The sequence below is a fragment of the Mugil cephalus genome, chromosome 18 (genome assembly GCF_022458985.1).
Source record: "Mugil cephalus isolate CIBA_MC_2020 chromosome 18, CIBA_Mcephalus_1.1, whole genome shotgun sequence".
Classification (NCBI taxonomy): domain Eukaryota; kingdom Metazoa; phylum Chordata; class Actinopteri; order Mugiliformes; family Mugilidae; genus Mugil; species Mugil cephalus.
Genome location: NC_061787.1, coordinates 15,863,653 through 15,887,244, shown reverse-complemented (window position 1 = coordinate 15,887,244; position 23,592 = coordinate 15,863,653). Strand labels below are relative to the sequence as shown.

Genomic DNA, 23,592 nt, shown 5'->3' with positions numbered 1-23,592 from the left:
GCAGTTATTTATGATGGTTTGATTGTTTATAGCCACCACATTGCCTCATGGCTACGATTCTTTTGTTTCTTTATCTCTGACATCACCTGGCTCTAGAGTGGCAAACTTCATGTATTGTAGTAGTGATAAGACACTGTGTTATTAAATACATACAGATTAAATCAATAATGTCTAAATGAATTCTATTTAGAAGATAAAAATCTCTGGATGACCATTGCCGTCTCACCCAGCCAGACATACAAGTAACAATATATATATTCATATACTGTATCTCAAGAAACCTCAAATCACAACAACACTTATACAATAACGCCCAAGGTGTTCATGTACGCACACTGACTTCAATTACATAGACCGCGTTTGAGGAAAACCAAACACTGTAAATGGGACAACTGCACACAAGCCAACAAGCCCAGACAGACAGTCTAATGGTGAAGATGAAGTCAGATGAAAGAATCTATATGTATCAGTTAGTCTGTCCGAGTGTGCATTGATTACACAGCGGGCAGCTCAATACTCATCTTTAGCTTTCCCTTTCTGCCTGTCTGTTTCCCCTTCCCTCACTTTGTCTTTCTCTCTCCCTTCAACCCCCATCAATCACTGATCAATTGACAGTCATCAAGAGAATGAACACAATGGAGTCTTCTTTGTGTTTGCGCGCGCGCGTGTTCATGTAGTTTTATATGCGTTCACCGAACTGGCAGTATGACAAATCTTAAAATTTCACTTCTTATACTAAACGATTTTTAAATCTGTAATATGAAATTGATTTAAGCTTCATTATTAACCACATCTTCCTCTTGTCTTGTCTTGCAGTTCAACAGATGAGCAGTTCCGCTGGAACTCTCAAGGTAAGAGTCACATACAAACATACAAACACCTCTAAGACATGTACGTAGAAATATTGTTGTAAAAGGTGAATTTTTTGTTCGAGTTCAAAACTTTTGACTTTTTAACTGAATGCGGAAGATATTTCTACAAGGCAGCTACAGAAGGTGCTGTTTGCCCTATTTGTAATTTAGGTTCGAGGTTGGGATTTATCGCACCAACACCTACAAGGTCTCTTTCAATTTGTGTCTGATTGACCTACAACGACAGGAGCGTGTCAAGGGCTGTTTGGAATTTATACCTTCACCCCAACATATGGGCAGAAGCACCCACCCGCATACCTAGTGGATTAAAAGAACGTTGCAGCAGCCTTTGTCACACACTCAAGACAAATGCAAATGTAGCACCCACCTAGACCAGATCAGGTACCCCCACCACAGAGCAATAACACTCCTTGATGACAGCAGCCGTCTCCAACACACACACAAAAACAGTTTAGGAACAAATAATTAAAAAAACAAACAAACAAACAAAAAAAACATGAAAAACAGAACAAGGTTTTAACCTGGCCTCCAAATTCACTAGATCCCAAACTGGTCAGTTTGGGATCTCTCTGTGGGATTATCTACAGAGGTTCTTCCCTCCAACCCATAAGACCCACTAACACAGGACACCCCCAGAATTTCCAGAGGAAAACTACACTTTTTTTTTAAACTCCAACTTCCTTTTCCGTCAGGCAGCTCACTGGGCAAACTTAATCAAGGCCTTTTCCAGCACATAATCAAAATGTCCTACAGCTCATAACCATGTCATAACGTGTAGAGTTTTACGGACTGTGAGAGTAAAGGATGGACGCTACGGTCTAGAGAGAGCTCACTCATCTCTCCTCCTCATTCCCTCTTTCTTTTCTCTCTATGTCTCTGTCTGCGGCCTTCGTTCTCTTTTCTCTCCCTACAGCAGATGGACAGAAGGATATTGAGGATGAGCTGACCACGGGTTTAGAGCTGGTGGATTCCTGCATCCGCTCCCTTCAGGAATCAGGAATACTCGACAGTGGAGAACGTAAGAGTCAGCTTACATCTGTGCATGCATGTTTGTTTAGTGAGGACAGTGGAACTACTTTCTCTAAACATACTTAGACTTAACTTCTCTCAGAGCAAAGCAGAACTTCATTATGAGTTTTTGGAAGATTTTGATTTATCGATTGGAAATTAGTTTGTATTTTTCGAATCGTAATAGGTGACAAGCAACAAATTGGTTTCTTCGACAGAGGGTATTTAAATAGATTTTTTTCTTGAACACTAACCCTTTTAGTCAGTTGCTCATTAAAAGCTGGAAGGAAAATGATATCCAGACAGCTGTAATAATACCTAACTGTTTTTGGTTAAAACGTCGAGGGGTTGTTTTGTTCAGTGCTTAGTTACTGTTCTACTTTTCCTGATAGCAAAAGGAAGAAATTGACGCGCACTGCCTGTTAGTAAGTGCTGCAATTCCCTTTGTAACTGTTGAGTTCTCACTCAGATATCATTTCTGCTTAAACAAGCTGAAACCGGGGAGGATTTTGTTCCAGATTAAACATTACGCACGTAGTTGGTCGGATGATGAGGTAAAGTTAGCTGGATGTTTTAAAATGTGAATACAGTCTTTCTGGCATTCAAGAGGCATTAGGTAGTACAAACTAAATAATAATCATTTATGAGAAGGAGATAAAAGGTCGCTTTTGACAAAGCATCCTCAAGAAACTTCAATCTCTCGGACGTTGGATTCCAAAAAGCAAAATCCAACCTATGATTGAGAGGCAGCCCGGGTATAAGGTCGTGCTAAATGTGCTTGGCATTCTCTTTGCAGGTCATTGGTTTTGGAACACTGCATTCCCATTTATCTTATTGTCTGTTGACCTTTTTGATAGCTGATATTGCTGTAAACGGATGGCATTTTAAGAACTCACACAGTTCTATGTGAGGACGTAAGTGTTACACAATAAGCATAGTACAATAGGCTAGACAGCATGGAGCACATATGTATTGTTTGTGCTGGCACACACACCCGCACACAGGTAAGTATGATAGCTAACCGTCAGAGATCTGTTGAATAAATGTCTCAAAACCGGTTGTTGGTTTGTTTTGATAAGGAAGCGTGCGTGTGTGTGTGTACTTAAGACCACGCTGAAGTGTTGCAAGACATATATGATAATTTGTTTCTTATCTCATGTTCAGGAATTGCCTCAGTCACTCCTCTCCAAATAGATGGCACACTTGTTGTGATCAATCTTGTTGCACATCCAGCTGTTTCCCCATTTTGCAAATGGCTTTTTACCAAAAGCATCACAATGTGTGGGCCCGGATAAATCCTGCAAAGCTTTGTGTGTGTGTGTGTGTGTGTGTGTGTATGTGTGTGTGTGTGTGTGCGTATGTGTGTGTGTGTGTGTGTGCGTACTTGGCTGTGATTTTCTCCATAGGGGAGAAAGTACATACTATAGAGACATACTTGTGTTTTCAGAGAAAGGCTGAAAGAAAAAGAACAGGGAGGTTTTCTACCTTTAGCTTGTATAATAGCAGGTTATGTGTAAACATATAGCATCACAATACATAAATAAGGAGACAGTGAACTTTATCTGTCAAAGCAATTAATGTGCTCCTTTGATATATTGCTCTATCTGAAAACCAAACCTTCTTAAACGCACGCTTTTTATGCGAGACCAGCGCGTATAAGCGTTTCACAGACCGGGTAAGAATATGATGCTCATAATTTGACTGAGCTTCTGAAATATTCATGTTTTCCATGTCAGCGCAAAGACTATGTGACTCACTACAAACATGAAAGAACTTAAATCCTTCACTGTGTTTTGCATTTCACCCTCTCAGTCATAAAAAAAAAAAAAAAAAAAAGCTAGTGCATACATAGCGAGCACTAGCGGCATTTCTGACTTGTGCACACACATATGAAGTCCTCGATGTACTGTAGGCAGGAGTGACTTCTCCATCGACCGCCCCGCTAACTTTCACGATAACTCCTGACCATGCAGCACGAACGCACTTCTTGTTGCGTACGTGAACACACGCATTCTTTTTTTTTTTTTTTTTCCTGTTCACACAGAATGTAACAAACACCGAAGCTGAGTGATGATGAGTTTGGGAGCTCCCACTCAGTCTGCGTAACACAAAGTGCTGTTTAATAATTCATAAAAAGCAAGGGATGAATCAAGATGAGAGAAGACAAGTCTTTTGTGGGGACGAGAAACAGAGGAGTTGATCTTGGTTCACAGCCCACAGACTCCCAGGGAGAAATGGATTCTGGGGGAAGAGAGGGGGAGAGAGAGAGAGAGAGAGGGCAAGCAAATAGATATGGGAGAATAATAAAAACGGGCCATTGTTCTTTTGAGTGAAAAAAGAAACTAACGAGTCATTGAGCTCAGGGGAACACGCTCATTGTCGACTTTATAAGGACGTGTTCATTACAGCAATTGGAAGAGCGAGAAACGGAGTGAGATCCTAGTTTGGTGTTCTTAAGCTGTGATGTGTAATAACGTACAGTGCATGTGACTGTATTTGAAAAGTGTAATTGGGGGGGCCAGGTTAAAAATAGCAACTTAATAAAATATTTATACACATTTCAGTGGACAGGTCACAGACCTAACTAGTCCTCAATAAAACCAAACACACACAGATAAGCTACATAACCACCGGTAACTGAGTGGCTTGTGACGGTTCCCTCTGGTCCCCTCCGTCACTCCATGCTCAGTTAAGAGGCTTAAAAACTGCCTTATGATCTGCCCATTCTCAATCAATATAAGCTTTATATGCACAGCATGGGAATCAGAGAGAGGGGATTATTATCTGACTGCATCAGGTGTTACAGGCAGCGCTGCTCTGGAACAGGGATCGCCACGGTGCCGTGCTGATCGTAGACGAAAAGCAGATCTAGTTCGTTCATTCCCTTTACATTAACACTTTAGTGGAGGCTGTTAAAGTGAATAGAAGGTCAGTTGGGTATACGGAGCAGGCTAACCAGCTACAGAAATGAAAAGGTTTACTGATTCATTTTCCGAACTAGACCTGCGTTATCTACACAAGGGGGGGAGGGCAAGTGAAGTTTTGTTGGAGCCAACAGTATCAGGAACAAAATTTACATTTTTAGGGAGGTAACATTTAAGTTATTCCATCCATTACAACTTTTCAGTTTTCCACCCTCCTCCCTTCCTCTCCATCGCCGTGCTCCTCCTCCTCCTCCTCCTCCTCCTCCTTCTCCTCCTCCTTCTATTCTGTCTGTTCCTCTGTTTCTTTCTTCCTCTGCTAATAAATTATGTATGCCATCTCCAACTCACAGAGTGCTGCACTGCTGCACTATCTGCTCTAAATTGCTGCTCTCTCTCTCTCCCTCTCTTTTTCTCTCCCTTCCCCATTTCGCCTCTCAATCTCTCCCCTTCACGCCCCCTCTCTTTCTCACTCTTAATCTCCCTCTCTCCCTTTCCTCGCGCACAAACTCAACTCAACCCCCTTTCCCATCCAACCGTACACCGCTCCCGTCTCAATCGGCAGGACCGGCTCTACTCTCCCAGAGTTCCTTGCAGCTCAACTCCACCCCCGAGGCTTCGCTCCAGTACTCTGCCAGCTACCATAGCAACCAGACCCTCGCCCTTAGCGACAGCATCTCTGCAGCAACTCCTCAGCGCAGCGGGCAGGTTGGAGGAGCGGTGCACAGCTACAACCAGGTAGGAAATACAGCTGCGCAAACATAACAAAGATTCCTCAGGTTCTGATGTTGATTAAAATGCTAAGAGCATGTGTGTAAACTTAAGTGCGTGTTCTTTGGAAGTTTTTTTTTCGTAACTGGCGTCTGAAGGTTTTCTTTCTGCGACGGCAACTTACCCAAAGTTCTCTGTAGATTATAAATACAGCTGCATTGCCCTAATTTGCTCATGCATACTTATAAGGATTCATGTAGTTTGATTGCCGCTGCTTTTCTGGAGTCCTTGTTGCTTCATCGTTTCTTTCACGGACAGAACCAACACCGACCCTTTATTTTCCTCTGCTGCCTTTTCTTCATGCACTATTTTGCATAGCGCTCCTCCAGCGACATGTTCCTCTGATTAAGTGCTCTCACCGACGTTGTTTGGCGTCGGAGCCGAGTCTGTTTGATCAGCGCATATACGCATGCAGTATTTATACACACTCCAATTGGTGGTGAAAGACGAGAGGCAAATTGATTAAATATGTTTTGAAGAAGACAGGTGACCAGATGCTCGTGGACCACAAATGAGGAAACAAATCCGCGCAGAGAAATCTCGGCAAGCGCATGTGTTTGTAAGTGCCTGAGAAATAAAGGTAGATACAAAGTCCCATATTAATCACCGCAGCACGCTGATAGTGAGAAAAGCCACCAAATTACTTCACAGCCCACAGCAGCCAATTATTTCCAATTCCCGTGTCCTTAACATATCAGCCGTAAAACCCACACTGCAAACGCACATGCTCTCTTTCTCACGCGCGCACACACACACACACACACACACACACACACACACACACACACACGAACAGACACCCACACATCTGCCTAATCAGTGAGCAGCTGCAGTGCTTCATTAGAAGATATTGCCAGTGTCTGCAACAAATATTTCATTTGTGATGGATTACGGTTATGAATGGAAAGAAAGAGGAAACTATTTTCGATCAATGATTGTAGAGGCGATAATTGTTTAAGAAGAATTGCACCACACTGTGCGTATCTTTTAGGTATTTTTTCAAGTCCCTGCACAAGGGTTTTTATTTGTGAGCATTCGTTTCCACGTGTCTTCTTTTTTTTTGCCTTTTGTTTTTGTAGACATATTTCTCCATCACCTCCCCGAAAGTTGCACCGAAGCTAATTTCAGAGCTGGTTTCAGATGGCGCTGAGATTCCCTTGCCTTAATAAATAGGAAATACAGGAGGAAAAGACAGAAATAAAGCCAATAGGCATGGATATAGATGGATGGACAGATAAGGAAAAAGGAATGTTTATTCTCCCTGCAGTGTTCTTGTCCTCTGTTCCATCTTCCTTCCCTGTCCTCTTTGCTCACCATCTGTGTGTGTGTGTGCGCGCGTGTGTCCTCCTCTGATGTTTTTGGCTTGTCAGTGTAATGGGGCTAGTCCTGTCAGCAGTGCTTGTTGCTCATGAATAGCTATATGCATGCGAGTGCTGCTGGGTAGTCAGGTGCAGCTTGCATGGATCCATGTTCAGTACGTATACATGTTTGCTAGTCCGTCCGCAGGCATGGGCACCTGGGGGGGGATGCATGCGATGCAGGTCCATTGGTTTAACGTTTGCATAAGTGAGTGTTTGAAGAAGGGCAAGAGAGAAAGTAAAGGGTCTAGCATGTTGCTGCTCTTTTGTAGGATATTTATAACCCTGAGAGGCCAGGCTTTAATAATGCATGGATACATGGCACCTCAAACATCCTAGTGTTTTACTGGAGGAGAAAAGAAGCAGCGCAGCGAGATGATACAGAGCGAAAAAGCGGAGAGTGCCCTGAGTGTGTCAGGCTTTCGATTTGTTAGTTACGCGTGCCATTAATTCATCTTTTCCCTATCATTTATGCACCCATCCATCTATTTACTCCTCTGTCTCTTCTCTATTCATCCACTCGTCAGTCTTTATGTCTCACTCTGGATATCTTCAATCAAGTAACACAAAGCATTAACAGGGTCCTCGGTTTCGTGGTGTTCATCTCTTCAGCCTTTGATCTCCCACTTGTCTTCATAACCTGCTAAACTCACACATGGGACTTGCAGAGACCGTTTTACACTATTTTGGATATTGGCTCACTTCCTGATAAAGAGCTCTCTCTGGCTGTGTATGGGCTCTTAATAATCATTTGTCTAATAACCCTTTGTGCAAACAAACAGATTAAATAAGCTTGTTTTCTTCACACCTTGGAACTCGAGGCTTGTTTTTCAAAGGCTGCACTTAACTGCAGTATCCTCGGTAAGATGTCAGTGAGCTATGAGAAATATGTACTACTGCAGCATTTAAAAGCAGGAGGTCATTTTTGTCCATCTAAAAACGCTAAATCATCATGGTTATTGGTCAGTTTATTTGGTCGGAGTATTCATGGCCCCACATTTGCTCTTTAGCATAGGTCTTCAACAGGGGCGACATTTTCTATATATACAATTTTAAATGTATTTAAATGCACATTAACATGAATCCAACATAGTTCGATGAAGAGATAAATGGAGGCAGAAGATGTTATCTTTCAGCCGATACTTGTCTCAACAGTGCTTTTCACACAGCGCCACACTAGCCTACACCTCTCAGTCTAAGCCTCCTGTGCACAGTAGGCCCCGCCCCCATCGCTGCTGTACCAATCACAAGGCCACATATTACACATTGAGTGTGTCAGGTTCATCTTTTGGGATCCTTGGCCTGGAATACGTTGAAGACCCCTGCTCTACAGGACAGTTAGAAATTAAAATGACCTTTCGATCAAGGAAAATAACTGCTTGTTGGAAGGAAGAACAATATACCAAGCAACTGAGGGTGCTGTTTTGAAAGCTCTTATCAAACTCATGGCAGATGTTCACATCAAAGAGCAAGGAGTGTAGAGTATCATTCGACGGTGTGCATTCGAGAGAGAGCAAGTACAGGTGTGAGCCCTCTGATTCCAAATAAGACCTGGATCTCTGCAAGTTTCTGTTTAGCCATTTTCAATATTTGACTTCAAGCTCACGGTTTTTGGCTAAAAAAGTGATTCGTAAACACTTAAGTTACCTTCCAGGATTATTGACTGGAAAGTATAATTCACTCTTTTTGTTGTAGTTGAGTCATTCAATTCTTTTTTGTTAACAACTCAAGGTCAGGTGTTCTTTCGTAAAGACTTCCAGATTTACACGATAACGTGTGAAAAGAGACGCTTCAGAATGTTATTGGGTCAAGATCATGGTAGAAGAAGTACATAAAAAACAATTTGTTTTTTCCATTCTTTGAGTCTTTAGCATTTCCTCTTTGCTTCTTCACCTGTTTACTTCCTGAAACTGGGTGTCACATTTTTTATTTTTATTTTAAAGCGTCTATCATTTTAAATGGAGATATATCAGTTTCCATGACCCTTCTCCAAACACGGCAGTGCTATAACTACTCTCTTTGAGAGACACTTACTGGCTCATCACAAAGCGGGAAATATAACCCCAGAGAGACACTGGAAACATAATGGGAGATTTTGTGTCCCTGTGTGTGCTGCTCTATTTATCTAGAGGGGGTTTGCTGAAAACTGGACAGCTGCAAATATTAACATCTGGAAAGGGTTAGTAATATAGACCTTTGAACACTACTCCAGTTCCTGTGTTTGATCCCGTGATCACAGCATGTGTTGACATACAGTATGTGTTTACACAAATTTTTGCACTAAAATAAGGTAAATGGACACAGATAAATGTTAGCTTGATGCTCTGACCTGGACTACAGATTCAAATGGTCTCAATTTGATTAGATTTATTTAGAGATATTTCGATATTGAAACAATTGATTATATTTGTGTTTTTTTTTTGTTGTTTTTTTTTTGTTGTTTTTTTTTTGTTTGTTTTTTTTCAAAACGGATGTTGTCATTGGTTTTAGAGATCAGTGGCATTTCCACACTATTTAAACTCTGTTTATCTCTAGCTCGCCTCTGCCTTTGTCCAGTTCTTATATGCTACACGTCAGCTTCCAGGCATGACGGTGTCCTGATCTGTCGTGTGGTTTCGTTCAAGACGATTTTCCATCTTGTCGAGACACCACAACGAGATTTTTAATGAGAAGATCCCAAAAGAATGTCATACATTTAAACGCTTAGCAAAGCATTTCATCTATCGATATAGTGTCTTTCACACTGAGAGCGATTTGGATCATGAAATCTATTTTTTTTGTTTTAAGCCGAGCCCTCATAGAGTGGTGCACTTGTAGCTTGATCAGACATTCAAATTCTGCGTTCTCATTTAATCAACAATGTGTCAGCTCAGTGCATCACAACTTCTGTTAACCGAGGAAGGTATAAGGTTTTCCTTATTCGGATTCTGAGTTTGACTGCAAAATTCATGCAGTAATAACAATACTCCAAGGTGACTCAGTGACTGTGTGCTTGCATAATGTACATCTTGTACAAGTGCAGCTATGTCAGGATAGTGATAATGTATTTGAGTCACCTTTACAGCTCACACATCAGTATGAGGCTGTGTGAGACTTGGTGGAGCTCTGACATATGCCTCCTCTTCCACTGTCCCTGAATGTGATTTGTGGCACTTTTTGGTCTGCGAGGAATTCGCTGCACATTGCATTGTTAAAGTTGTAGGTGGCACGGTAGTGGCTGAGTGAAAAAGTGCGCTTCTTTCACTCTTCTTGTTCAAAACTGTCTCAGACAAAGACCTACATTGTCTCATTACCAAAATCTATTTGATTTAACTCAACAGCAGCAGGCTTGGCCTCACACTTCAACGGGTTCTAATATCTGATTCAGGTATATTGTCTTTTATGCTGTCTATATTAAGATATAGATATACTGTGGACCATGTAATCATTTCTTCTAGTTTTAGAAGCCGGCGCAACAAGGCTTCACGAAAAATGATTTCAGTCAGTTGAGCTCAGAGAAGTCCATGGTCAGCTTCTATGAGTCTGGTTGAATCAGGCCTCTGTTTTCTGTGGGGATTTCATTACTAGCTCCTCCAGGCTCATTCTATACTCCTCAAAGGCTTGGCAGATCATTGTGCATAAAAGTTTTTGATGGCCACTGATCTTTATTCTCTTTTATCACATATTTTTTCTCAACTCTGCTTCTCCCTTCCCCTTTTTCCCTTATTCCCCCCCCCCCCCGCCCCCTCTACCGACTCCTTTGTCCCTGTCATGGCTGTTCTTCTCTGACTTCAGGTGACATCTAGTCGTGCAGCCCAGCAGCAACAGTCGCAAACTGGGGCAGGGTCAGGTGAGCTGTCACCCCTCCTTTACTTCTCCCTTATCCTCCTAGAGATGCATTTTAATATATAATAGCATGAAGTGCTTTTGATATACGGATATGACATTTTGAAAATGATGACAAACTGAACACATTCGATTTAGAAAAGGTCCCTTTTTATCGGCTTATCATTGAGGACTGAGCTCAAGCCTTTTCCAGTACAGCATGTATTGCGCTTTTTATTCAGGTAAATCTAAAACAATAGTTACTATTGAAAAGACTCTTTCTTCCAAATAAAAAAGTACAGTGTCACTGACAACATGTACATTGACAATAATTCCTGAGCCTGGTGAAAAAAAAAATGTATATGTTTAGATAATAATGATCTACGAAGACCTGTCAGAAATATAATTGAAGAGGAAGAAGCTTTATTTTGCCCCAAAATAAATTATTCAAATTAAATTAAAAGGATAACAGTGATGCACCCATATTGGAACCATGCACACAGGTGTAAGACCACTTTTTGGTTTGAGGTTTTCATTCATTGAGTTTTTTTTCCCCCAGAATCTGATGTTTAGCTCATGTGGCACCAAAGTCTTGTGTTGTTTTCACCCAGATCAATCAAGCTTTTTCATTATCATTAGCATGTAGTATTTTTCTTTTGGGCAGTTAATCAGAGATGTATGCCAACCGTCTGAATCTGACTGAAAATTCCTTCAGTCTGTTCTGACTGGGCTGTTATTCTGATTATTAGAGGAATACTGGTGCACGTTTGACGCCAAACATTTATTTTTACATATCTCCTTGTAAAATGTCATGAGCATAACATATCAAGCTTTTGTTTCATAATGACCCCCCTGCATCTCCACACCTGGTCTTTGAGATCACCTTCACCACATTGCAGATCATGCATTTCCACCTTTGTTGATTTTCTTTTCTGTCCATTTGTCGTCTAGGTATCTACTACTCCAGCTCCACCTTGCCTGCACAGCGTGTCAGTTCCCCACTGACTGGAGGAGGAGGCTCAGGATCCCCCAGTAAACTCCAACGCCTCGGATCGTCCTCTGACTCGCCAGGATACTCTACCACGCAGCGCCTGCCTTCCTCCTCCTCCTCCTCCTCTCCCAGCAAACAGTCTCCTGCTAATCGCCTGGCCAAGTCATACAGGTAGTGTCACCGTCGCTGTGATATTTTCAACGTATTCCAACTGTATGTGTCAGTTTTTGTTTGTGGAGTGAATCATTTAAATTTCAACAAATTATATTACTTTTGTCTCACAGCACCACAGTTGCTGTGACAACAGCAGGAGGGGGCGGGTCTCCCCTGAGGGTGGCATCCCCACCCAGCTCCACAGCAGCAGGGGGAGGGGCCAGTTCATTGTCGTCCCCTCTTCACCAGGTACAGAATATTACCGTTGCCGAATGTGGACATCTGGAGAAAGAAAATCCATATTTGTTGTATCAAAAATATCCCTGGTTATTAAACACCATGCAGGTGGCATTGCTAGAATTCAATCAATATAGAAACTACTAACACTTACGCATGTGAGTTCAGTGTGCCAATTTCAACATGTGTACACAAGAAACTTTGCCTTCTTCAGCTTATATTTTCCTTAAAATGTTTTTAGGTTTGTTTTTATTTTTCCTGCAGCAAACTTGTTTCTTTTAATTACTTGAATGGCAGAATACTTGTACGAATATATTCCTTAAACACTTTTAGGGTACATTATTCTAAATTCACATACATTTTACAACAAGGTATGGTGTATTTTTCCTTTACAGAGCGAGCTTTTGTAGATTTAAACAGTAATGTCACGGTTGTGGATATTCATTATGTGACACACAACAGAACAAAGATTGCATTCCAAATTTATTCACAGTGCTAATGCCCAGTATTAATATTTCTTGAGCAGATGAGTAATTGATCGTTTTATTTAAGAGGGAGGATTATATTCCATTACCCTTTGTCAGATCTTTAGTCATGACAAAAAATTGCGTAGTGCAGCTGCAGAGCAATTACAGATTGAGTCATACATTAAACCTTTCAAACAAAAATCCGCACAAGCCTGTTTTTAGTTCAGCAGATAAGCTATCTTTTTTAATATCAGCGTGGTATGATTCTAAATCCTTATGCACCTGTTCCCTCTGGTTTAATGTTTAGGGAATGGTTCACAGGGTTCTATAGAGAAAGTGATGCAGGTACAAATACTTCATACATAATTGGCACATCAGTCATGTCAGCTTTTGTGTATTTGTCTGCCAACGGCAATCTAACAGGAAGCAGTGGTGTGAAAACCTCACCGTGTGAGATTATTCACAGCATTTAGAATGAAAAAAAAAGAAGAAAAAAAAAGAACAACAATAAATCTTGTGTTTGCAGATGAGTTCAGGCATAGGGAGCTATGCCACTCTGTCTCCCAAACGGCTGGCGGCTCACCACGCTTCTGACCAGTACAAGATCTCCCACGAGCTGTATGCTACTGCTACACTGCAGAGGCCTGGAAGTCTGGCAGGTGGGAGCTCACACATTCATGCAGTTTCCCGTGCCGTTTTCATGTGTTTGCTCAAAAGAGTGCATTTTGAGCACAATATCAACATATCTTTCAGTGTTTGTTTTTTGTTGTTGTTGCTAAGCAGCATTTGTACTGTGTTAAATTTCATTATTTTTTTTCATCTTATCTTATTGCCTCATCGTATTGTCTTTGAATAAGCGTATCAGTGTTTTGAAGACGGCATCTCTCTGGGTTATTTATTTTGTATCACAGCATTCAAGAGAGTTGTCAGTGTCAGTGAGTCTTTGAGGCTGCCCTGTGTAATGTTGTGAATTATGAGATGTTTGTGAACAGGTTCTGTAGCTTCTGGACAGAAACATGCTTTAAAGAGATAAGTAATTCTGATTCATAATGCTGTCCTCAGATTTTAATTTTTTTTTATTTTTTAGTATGTCCTGGAGATGGCTCCATTAAAAGGACACTGGTCTTCGCTCCTTGAAGTTGCATTGACTAGTTAATGACTTTCTAGCTTGAGTCTTAAAAATGGAGTTGGCTGGATGTCAGCACCGGAATGAAAATGTGTTAGGGCAGCTCTTTATGGTCCGTAGTAGTGTAGTGTAAAATTTTATTTGAGTTTGGCTGCTCATGCCGTGAGTGCTTCTAAAGTTTTTGAAAAACTGTGAAGATCTCTCCATCTTCTTTTACCTGTTTCTCTTTCCTCATTCTGTTGGTATTCTTCCTCACAAGTTGCCTTTTTTGTCTTTATGTTTTGTTTCTTTCATGCTAATGAAAGGGAAAGTAACAGATGAATTTTGATCTGAGCGTCAGTGTCTTGAAGCTCTGGAGTAAGTTTAATTGATCAGTCCTTTACACTTGGAGCTGTATTGATGAGGAACCTGACCTTCATGCCTTTACCCCGAAGGCAGAACTGAGATCTTCATGCAACGCCCAGGGTTTCCTCTTTCCTGGAGACTTTAAATTAAGTAAAAAAAGACAGAATTGAGTAGAAATGAGTCCCAGTAGAAAAGGGATCGCATACAGTCACTATAATTAGAATGCCTGGGACATGTGATTACCAGAGTTTGCTTTCATGTGCTTGGACCACCACGATGCGGTCGATTGTAGGGCAATTTGAAGCTGGCTAACTCTGGAAAATACAACACATTTAGTCCTAACTTGTACTTCCTGCCATATTCCTGTTTCTTTTTGCCAGAGATCCCAGTGGGTGACATCCTTTTGGAACATGCCATAGTGGAGTTTATGTGAATAGCATGTTTGAAGAGGTACTCAACAGCTCCACTGCACCTATTCTACAGGGGAGTTAAGCTGCGTAAAATAGAAATTGGCTAAAAAAAGAAAAGATATTTCCTCTGCGCTGTAGAAGAATTTTAGCCCCCTCAGCTTTGCAGAATTGTCATAATTCAGCCTCGTTGGAGGGATTTCGTGCATGAACCTCCTTTTGAAGGTCATGCCACGTTAGTAGGATTCAGGCGAGGACTTTGACTACGCCGCTCCAAAGTCTTCAGTTTTTCTTCAGCCATTCTTAGGTAGACTTGAAGGTTGTGCTTTGAATCATTGTCCTGCTGCAGAACCCAAGTTCAATTCAGCTTGAGGTCAGGAACAGATGGCCGGACGTCCTCCTTTAGGATTGGTTCCATTTATCACAGCAAGTCTGCCAGGTCCTAAAACAGCCCCAGACCATCACACTACCACCACCACATTTTACTCTAGGTATGATGTTCATACTTTTATGCCAGATGTAATGGGACACATGCCTTCCAAAAAGTTCAACTTTTGTCTCATCAGTTTACAGAATATTTTCCCCAAAGTCTTGGGGATCATCAAAATGTTTTCTGGCAAAACTGAGACGGGCCTTTATGTTGGTTTTGCTCATCAGTGGCTTGGAACTCTGTCATGAGGCCATTTTTGCCCAGTCTCTTTCTTATGGTGGAGTCATGGACATGGACCTTAACTGAGGCAAGTGAGTCCTGGATTTTGTTGTGGGGTCTCTTGTGACCTCTTGTATGAGTTGTCGCTGCGCTCTTGGGATAATTTAGGTTGGCCGGCTAGTTGGCCACTCCTGGGAAGGTTCACCACTGTTCCATGTTTTCCCCATTTGTGGATAATGTCTCTCACTGTGGTTCATTGGAGTCCCAAAGCTTTAGAAATGACTTTATAACCGTTTCCCGACTGATAAGTCTCAATTACTTTCTTTCTCATTTGTTCCTGAATTTCTTCAGATCTCAGCATGATGTTTAGCTTTTGAGGATCTTTTGGTCTTCTTCACGTTGTCAGGCAGATTTCTTGAGAGCAGGTGTGGCAGTAATCAGGCCTGAGTGTGGCTAGAAAAACTGAAGTCAGGAGTGATCAACAACAGTTAAGTTATGTTTTAGCAGGAGGGGCAAACACTTTTTCACACAGGCCCATGTGAGTTTGGATTTTTCCCCCTTAATAATAGCCTTCATTTAAAACCTGCCTTTTGTGTTTACTTGTGCTATCTTTGTTCATAATTTGTTTGATGATTTGAAACATTTAGGCGTGACAAACATGCAAAAATAAATAAATAAATAAGACCAACACTTTTTCACACCGCTGTACACTGACAAGATAACATTATGACCACCTTCCCAGTAATGTGCAGGTCTCCCTTCTGCCTCCAAAACAGTTGTGACTCATCAGAGAACAGACATGGGCCTTCTGAGGGTGTTCTGTGGTGTCTGGTAACAGAATATTGTTAGTGGGGGCCTTTGTGGATCAGGCTTGTTCCAGTCCACAGATACTTGATCAGTCTGGGTTCCAGTGACTTTGGAGGCCAGGTCAACATCTTGTGCTGTTTTAATGATCTCTTTTAATTGTTCCTCAAAAAAACAGTGCCAGGCCTGTGTTTGGCTGCTGGGGGTGGCCGCTGCCATTGACTGTTATTACTATGGGGTGGGGTTGTCTGGTCTGGTCTAGGTGGATGCTAAGTCTAAGTGACATCCACACAAATCCAAAGGTTTCCCAGAACATTGAACATTGCATTCCATATTTTTTCTAATACAGATGATTACATACGATCAGAAAATAATAAATATGTAACATGTAGTGATATTTAAGCTTCTAAACTAATGCTGCAGTTTAATGTTGGATCCTCAAGCACAGCACTGAGACTTCAGATATTAAATACATGTTCGATTTTTAATGTATCCGTCCCAGAAAATTGTTGACAATTATGCCACCATTCTTGGTAGAGTCACAACAGATCTTGTCATGTTCACATATGAAAGAGCAAAGAGACTAATATCTTCTCTGTCTTTTACTCATTATCTGGTGATTTTTCATCATCTTTATTTTTAACTGCACAAGCAGGACTCAAGCAACATCAAGCAACCAGAGCTGGTTTTTACGTGTTATTTTATTTTACGTGTTGTTAAATATTTTACTGAATGAAACATCATGGGAGGCAATCTTTTTCTCTTTTCTTTTTATTTAACTCTCTCCTTACATCATTCCATCTCTTCTTGTTAAAGTTTCCCTTCCCTTTCAAAGAATGAGGTCAGTACTTTCAGTACTTTCACGAGTGGGCCCCTGTGAGCACAAAAAATAAATGAATAACGAAATAAAACCGACTCAACAAGACTTGAAAGATGAAAGGCGTCGAAAGGAAGAGAAGGGGCTAGGATGAGTCATTCTGTTAATGGGTGTGCCCGTGACTCTAATTAGCACTCCTTCATGCATATTCTGACCATCTTTGTCTCTTTCTTACTCAATTTCCCTTTTTTTTTGTCTATCTGTCTACAAATTGACTTAATTTCAGCTGAGGTTGATGGGCGTTGGCAATTCCAGACTCTTTTCCATTTTCTTGCCCTTTTATTGTGACTCCCTCTTCGCCTTTCTGTTTGCGTTCAATCTCACGCTACTGCGGGCTCGCTGAGTGTGAAGGGACTCAGTCCACCCCATTGTTGGCTTGAGATGTTAACAGGCCAGTCAGTTAACGACGCTGCTGAAAGGAGGTCACAGTTGCATGAAGCACAGTTGCCTCGTTGCCACAATCATACTCAAGACAGGCATAATGAGGCAGAGCAGTGGTTTATCAGCTGCCATAGTATAGTGTTCAGTTCACTTCTCTGTATTTTCTCTTCAGCTTGTCTGTTTTGTTGGACAGTTAAGGCAAACATTGCAACAGTAGCATTGTTACAACCTACTTTTTACACTTGATCAAACCGAGATGGTAAAGAGCCTCTTATATGCAGATTTCTGATATGATCTGACAGGCCGGGAGGTGTTAAGTTGATGCTTGATACCCACAGAGGTTTGAATCTTGAAGCAGCGCCTCTTCATCCCCAGGGAAATCCTTGGCACGCGACTTTGAAGCCACTGAGAACTGATAGGATATGATACGACGTTAGCTCCACTGGACCGTTCACTCGTTGCTTTCTATGTGTGCGTGAGCACGTCCTCTCGTTTTTATCTTCCGTGTCACCCAGGCCCTTGTATTTCTCCAGTGTACCCCCCTTCCGCCCTTGTCCGATTTTAATTTCGGTCCCCGTGTCTTCAGAGGGAGGTCCATGTCTTACATTTGTTCTGCTGCGTAATGAACAAATGCCTGCTGTCAGTGTCTTCCTTGCCCTGTGTCTTTGGGATTCCTGCCAAACACGGAGCAAACGGAGGATGGGGGCTGGGGGCGCACGGAATCTCATTAAGTTTATAGCTGACAAACAGCAGTGCAGATTAAGAAAATGAAATACAGAAGCATCACTCTATTTTTCCAGTCTCTTTCAATCTGTGTCCTATCTCATTTGTGCTGTGTATATCTCTTTTTTTTGCGACAGGCGTTTCTGTACTTCTGATTTGGTGCTGCTCTGAGTCACCCCATTTCCATACCTATCACACAAACACACACAAAAGTAAAAGTAGGAGCCCTCCTTCACCCACACAAACCCTAACTATGACAGCTGAATATGCACCCGTAATCCTAACACAACATTAGTTTAATTCTAACCATAAAGGCCCTCAAGGGTTGCATATTTTGCCACCTTTCTAGGTCTATGAGGGTCTGCACGTACGGCTGTGTGAATGTAGCTGTGCAACCCAAATTTTGAGGCCGTGTGGACTGTATATGTTACAACCATGCCGTCTCTGCATGTGACAGGATAACAGCTTGTTTTGAGGTCATTTAAAAAGTACAAGGACTCACAGATGAGTGTAAACTACCCTTGAGACACTGTGACAAATTCTAGAGAAATTAGCCGTCATGTACAACCTCCAGCTGCAAGATATTTCTTAGCGCCATCCAGTCTGTAACTATCTGTGACTGTAATTCTGCCAGCTATTACTTCTGCAAAGATCCTTTAGGAAGCACAAAGTCACACAGCCAGCTTTTCAGAAATATCTGTGATATTCTCTGTTAGTTGTGAGGTGCAGACTTTGAAATGTGCAAAGTGTACGTGTTCAAAGCATTGATCCACACACGTGGATGCAGAAGATGCCAGAATTTAAAAAAACAACTCTGTGGTAGGGCTAATACCTCCCGGACAGAAGGTCCGAGTTCGAGTCCAGCTCGTGCCCTTCTGGCTGGAGTTTGCATGTTCTCCCTGTGTCTGTGTGGGTTTTTCTCCGGGTACTGCGGTTTCCTCCCACCTCCTAAGACATACTCGATAGGCTAATTGGTGACTCTAAATTGACCCTAGGTGTGAGTGTGAATGCAAATGGTAATTTGTCTCTGTGTTAGCCCTGCGGTGGGCTGGCAACCTGTCCAGGGTGTACCCCGCCTCTAGCCGACTGATGACAGCTGGGATAGGCTCCAGCAACGCCCGCGACCCTAGTGAGGATTAACCGGTAGTAAAAGATGAGATATTAATTTATACTATAATACAAGAATTGTAGCCTTCCTGATCAGTTTACTCGGTCAGTTGGCTGCAATGCTGTTTCCCCATCGGGAACCACAACAGAGAAAAGAGTGCTGGCCACAACGGACTGGAAAAAGATCCAGCATCTTGCTACACGTATTGAGGAATCTCAGCTTCCTCAGGAAGTAGAGTCTGCTGTCCCCTGTGGGGCTCCTACACCACTCACCACCACATCAGACAGAACACGGCCCAAACGCACAAACTGTGGCCTATCTGTCAAAAACTAATTATCGTCTTAATCAGACTATAACAGGAGAACCTAAGTGTATGTAAACACGTTCACTCATTATCATCATTATCATTCACCCAGATAATGTGATTGGAATTCGATTTTCTCCAACATGTATACAGTAACTGCAGTTTTCAGTTGGATAATGCATGTGCGTATGCTCCACAACCTCTGCGCTGGCATGTGACCCCGGAATAAAAACATCAAAGAAAGCCAGTCGCAGAAGAAGAAGAAGGTAAACGGAGCCGCTAGAAGAACCGTCTGAGAAATAGCGTGGATCTTCTCTGCACCAGAAGTAGTGCAAACATTACGTATGAGATTAAAAAATGTTCTATTGTCCCTATGGTTGTTTGTTTGTTTGAGATGCCGGTCTGCCGCAGGAACGAATCTTGTTTATTTTATGACGTAATAGGTCAACCGGAAAGCAAGCCATATTAACGTGGTATTAACCCGCCCAAAAGACACATATCGCCACCTAGCGTAGAGGAGGAGGACATGTCCCCATCAGTTATTCGATTTTCTTGCGCTGCATGTAAACTGGGACAAGGACTGTAGTCAGAAAGTCGAATTTTGAGCATAGCTCGATTAAGCTCTGCATGTAAATGCAGTCATCCAGGATACAGCTGACACACCAACACTCATCGTCCGCAGCTTCTCGCCTTGCAACATAGGCTGGATGGCGTTGAAGGCACTGGAGAAATGCGATTCTCACCGAGCCACCACCACCATTCAGGTGTGAGTGAACTCTCACTGCAGCATGAAAGCGTCATTCACACCCAGACACTGGTAGGGGAACTGTAGGAGGTCTAAAACCTCAGACCCACCTCAGACCCGCGGTCTGAGGTGGGACATTACCAACCTCTCCAGCACCTTCATCACATGGGCCTCTGGACGGTTATCACGGAGGCCAGATACGACTTCTTGGGCACAGAAAGTGCCGGTACCTTCTCCAGGCTTAGGCTCATATTGAAGAGACCCTGGAGAACAGCAGACATCTGACTGGCACAGGTCCTCAGCGTCCTGGGGCTGATGCCATCATGGCGTGCCGCCTTGCGTTGGTTCAGACTCTCCAGCTGTGTTCCCATGGTCTGATCCTGATCCTGAGGACTCACTGCATGGGGAGGAGCAGGAGACGTGACATGTGGGAGCAGTGGAAGCATTGGGGAGGATGGTCAGCTTTTTTGAGCTGCAGCATTTTGCTCCTCATAAAGTAGTCAAACCTGGACCATGCACACAGACCACCTCACTCTTGTGAGTGAAGGATAAAAATCGACTGGTCTAAAAACGAAGCAATCATACAGGCTTGTTGTAGAGTGAGTGCTGCTATTATCTATTTTAGTTTGTCACCATCACCATCTTTTGCCCATCATCTCACCCTTTTTCCTTTTTTTCTTGTGTCTATTATGACATTAGTTTGTTATTTCTTTAGTGTTTTTTTTTTTTTTGCTTTCCTCACCTTTTTTGCCACCGTTTAATCATCTGTTATTAAACATAGCATCTCTCCTTTCATTTTCTCCTTTTCTCCTACCTCCTTAAAATGCACTACTGTTCAGGTCTCCTCTGTTACCCTTAGTGCCTGCTCTTCAGCTCATATCTGCCTCTCTCCCACTCCAGCCTCTCGCTCTTACATGTTTTTCTTTCTCTCTTTTCTCCAGGCTCTCGTGGCTCTTACAGTAGTCAGCACAGTCAAGAGCCCCTTCGGCCTTTGGGGTCTCCAGAGCACCACATAGATCCCATCTATGAAGAACGTGTCTACCACAACAAGGGCCCCATGAGGAGCCTAAGCCAAGGCCAAGGGCCGGATTCTGGCCCCTACCGCAACAACACAGGTAAAGTACTATTTTCAGCAGTAAAATCACTTAAAACTTTGTGCTTTCATTTGACCATCGCTTCACATACCATGTGCTCGTATTCTGCAATCTTTTTTACTCTAATGACATGTAAGTGCATATTCTCTTTATAAAGACTATTTCTTCCACAGAGATGATAGATTATGGATAACATCTAACATGACCTGCATAACCTTTGTGGACACTCAAAAATTTAGCTTGTGGGAGGTTTCAAAGAAAACTTTTCACAGTGATGTCCACCTGTCTGTCACACTAGGTATTTGCCACATATGTTTTTAGCAACATTTTTCTCCTGTGTTGGTAATAGCTGTGTTTTTGTGTTGCGAAGTCAGTTCTGCTCATTTCTGACACGTGTACCCAGCCATAGTGGAATTACACAATAGCAAATAAAGAATAATAGTGTAGAAAAGGTCACCAATGAACCCTTTTGTTACTGAGAAGTAATTTTTTGCCGTGCATCATGTTTCTAATTGGCAGTGAACCACAGCTGGGCCAATTTTCTATCAAACTCACGCAGTCAGACGCACTCATTCCCACCCTCTCCCCCCGTAACGCCATTGTTGCCAGCAGTGTATTTTTAATAGTGCCTCATTGAGCTTATCTCAGTGTGGGTTTAGGTACGCCATGTTAATCCCATTACAGTATCAAACCCACATAAAAACACCCAAGTCGGTCACGGTGCGTTCTCAGCTCCCTCGATGTCATTAACCGGCCTAGCCTTAATAGCTATCATTAGCATTTGGGTCAGAATCATGGCAGTAAATATGCCATCCTAGGCCGGCATTCGAGTTGATCAGTTTGACTCACTTGAAAGGAGTGAGAATTGCCTTTAAGCGCCGAGCGTAGCTTTTGAAGTACATTTCAGAGTTAGGTCATTGGGTTTTCTCACACTCTTGTGGAATATTGCTTTGACTACTGACAGTGAAATCCCTGCCGTGATAGTATTGTCTTTGCGTGCAGAAATTAATAACGTAAGTGTGCTTCAGAAGTGTACAGAGAGGGCCCGGTGTTATCTGCAATTTACTGTGCCTTGTGTTTGTAGTTTCAATAGATGGGCGTAAGAAGACACACAAAGGAAATTTGCACTGCAGAAGCAAAAATCAATAGACTGTGGATTAGACCGTGTGCATTTAATTGCAACGCTTGAAGTTAACAACGCTCCTGTCCTGTGATACACTATTTTAATAGATTGACTGATGATGTTGGAGCTAAATTCTCCATCATCGCATAAGCATGAGATTAATTTTTTCTTTTTTTTACACATTTTTCTCACTACATTTTTCCTCACCGTGCTGGGCCCATGTATGTATTCAGGTTTGCCCTTAGTGCAGTCTTTTCTAAAATTCATGTGAATAGCAAGTGCGGTGAATAGGAGTTCCTCTAATAAGGATTCATAATGCACAGAGTGATGGCATATAATGAACTGATAAGGGCTGTGCTGACATGGTGAGCAGTAAGTCATTAATTATGTCATAGAGCCTTTTCTTAGCAATGGCACGCTCAAATTATTGGTTCATTAAGCTGGCGTGAATCAATATAATTAATGCTATAAGTCATTCCTTTTCAGGGAAGAGAAGAGAGGCATTTGCGTTGAGTTTAAAAATTGGAAATTTGTATTTTGTGAGTCTGTATGTAGCGCGCGACTGTGATTTAATAACATAGTCTAAACAACACAGTCAATTGAAATCACGTGGCGTCACACTACGAGCTGAATGATCACAACAAAAAACAGATATTTTTTTCTTGTAGATGCTTGCTGACCCAGTTTAGGACTGAGAGACAAGTGGAAAAAGAGAGAGTCAGTGAGTAAACAGGACGTGAAGAAGCAGAAAATAAAGCAGGCACATGGTGATATCGGGATGCATAGTGGTCGGGTTACACCTTAAGTATACAGATGGCACCACAATTCTGTACTGTTCATAGCAAGTACACCAATAAAAAAACAACCTAGTAGTTTCAGGAAGACATGTTGCAGCCTGGCAGACAATGGTTTGACAACCCGCCCTGTCTCATATAATCATCTGAAAATGTAGGTCAAGTGACTGGAAACCCTGGTTTAGAATGGCCGAGAACAAAAAAGGTGCTAGCCAGTGGCGTTGTTAGGCCTGTTTTAGGGGGGCATCATTTTATAAAAAAAAAAAAGAAATATAAAATAATGGAGAGAAATTCAATATAAAGCAGCCAGCATATCAGTTTAAATAAATAATCATATAACCTGTCATTAAGGACTTAAATGTGATCAGAAATCTGTCAGCCTCCCCTGTCCTGAAAGTCTAGTCTAGTAACATAACATAACATAACATAACATAGCATAGCATAGCATAGCATAGCATAGCATAGCATAGCATAACATAACATAACATAACATAACATAACATAACATAACATAACATAACATAACATAG

The 23,592-nt window shown here is 42.0% G+C and overlaps 1 protein-coding gene across 3 annotated transcripts in view; it reads left to right on the top strand.

Moving 5' to 3' along the window:
- The window catches only part of ctnnd2a (catenin (cadherin-associated protein), delta 2a), a 244,323-nt gene that overhangs the window by 113,346 nt on the left and 107,385 nt on the right, over window positions 1-23,592 (top strand). For all 3 annotated transcript variants that reach the window (XM_047568787.1, XM_047568785.1, XM_047568786.1), the window contains 8 exons: window positions 817-851; window positions 1,786-1,890; window positions 5,367-5,539; window positions 10,705-10,759; window positions 11,686-11,896; window positions 12,010-12,127; window positions 13,109-13,241; window positions 20,993-21,166. In XM_047568787.1, coding sequence (XP_047424743.1) covers window positions 817-851; window positions 1,786-1,890; window positions 5,367-5,539; window positions 10,705-10,759; window positions 11,686-11,896; window positions 12,010-12,127; window positions 13,109-13,241; window positions 20,993-21,166 — 1,004 coding nt within the window. The remainder of the gene's footprint in view (window positions 1-816; window positions 852-1,785; window positions 1,891-5,366; window positions 5,540-10,704; window positions 10,760-11,685; window positions 11,897-12,009; window positions 12,128-13,108; window positions 13,242-20,992; window positions 21,167-23,592) is intronic.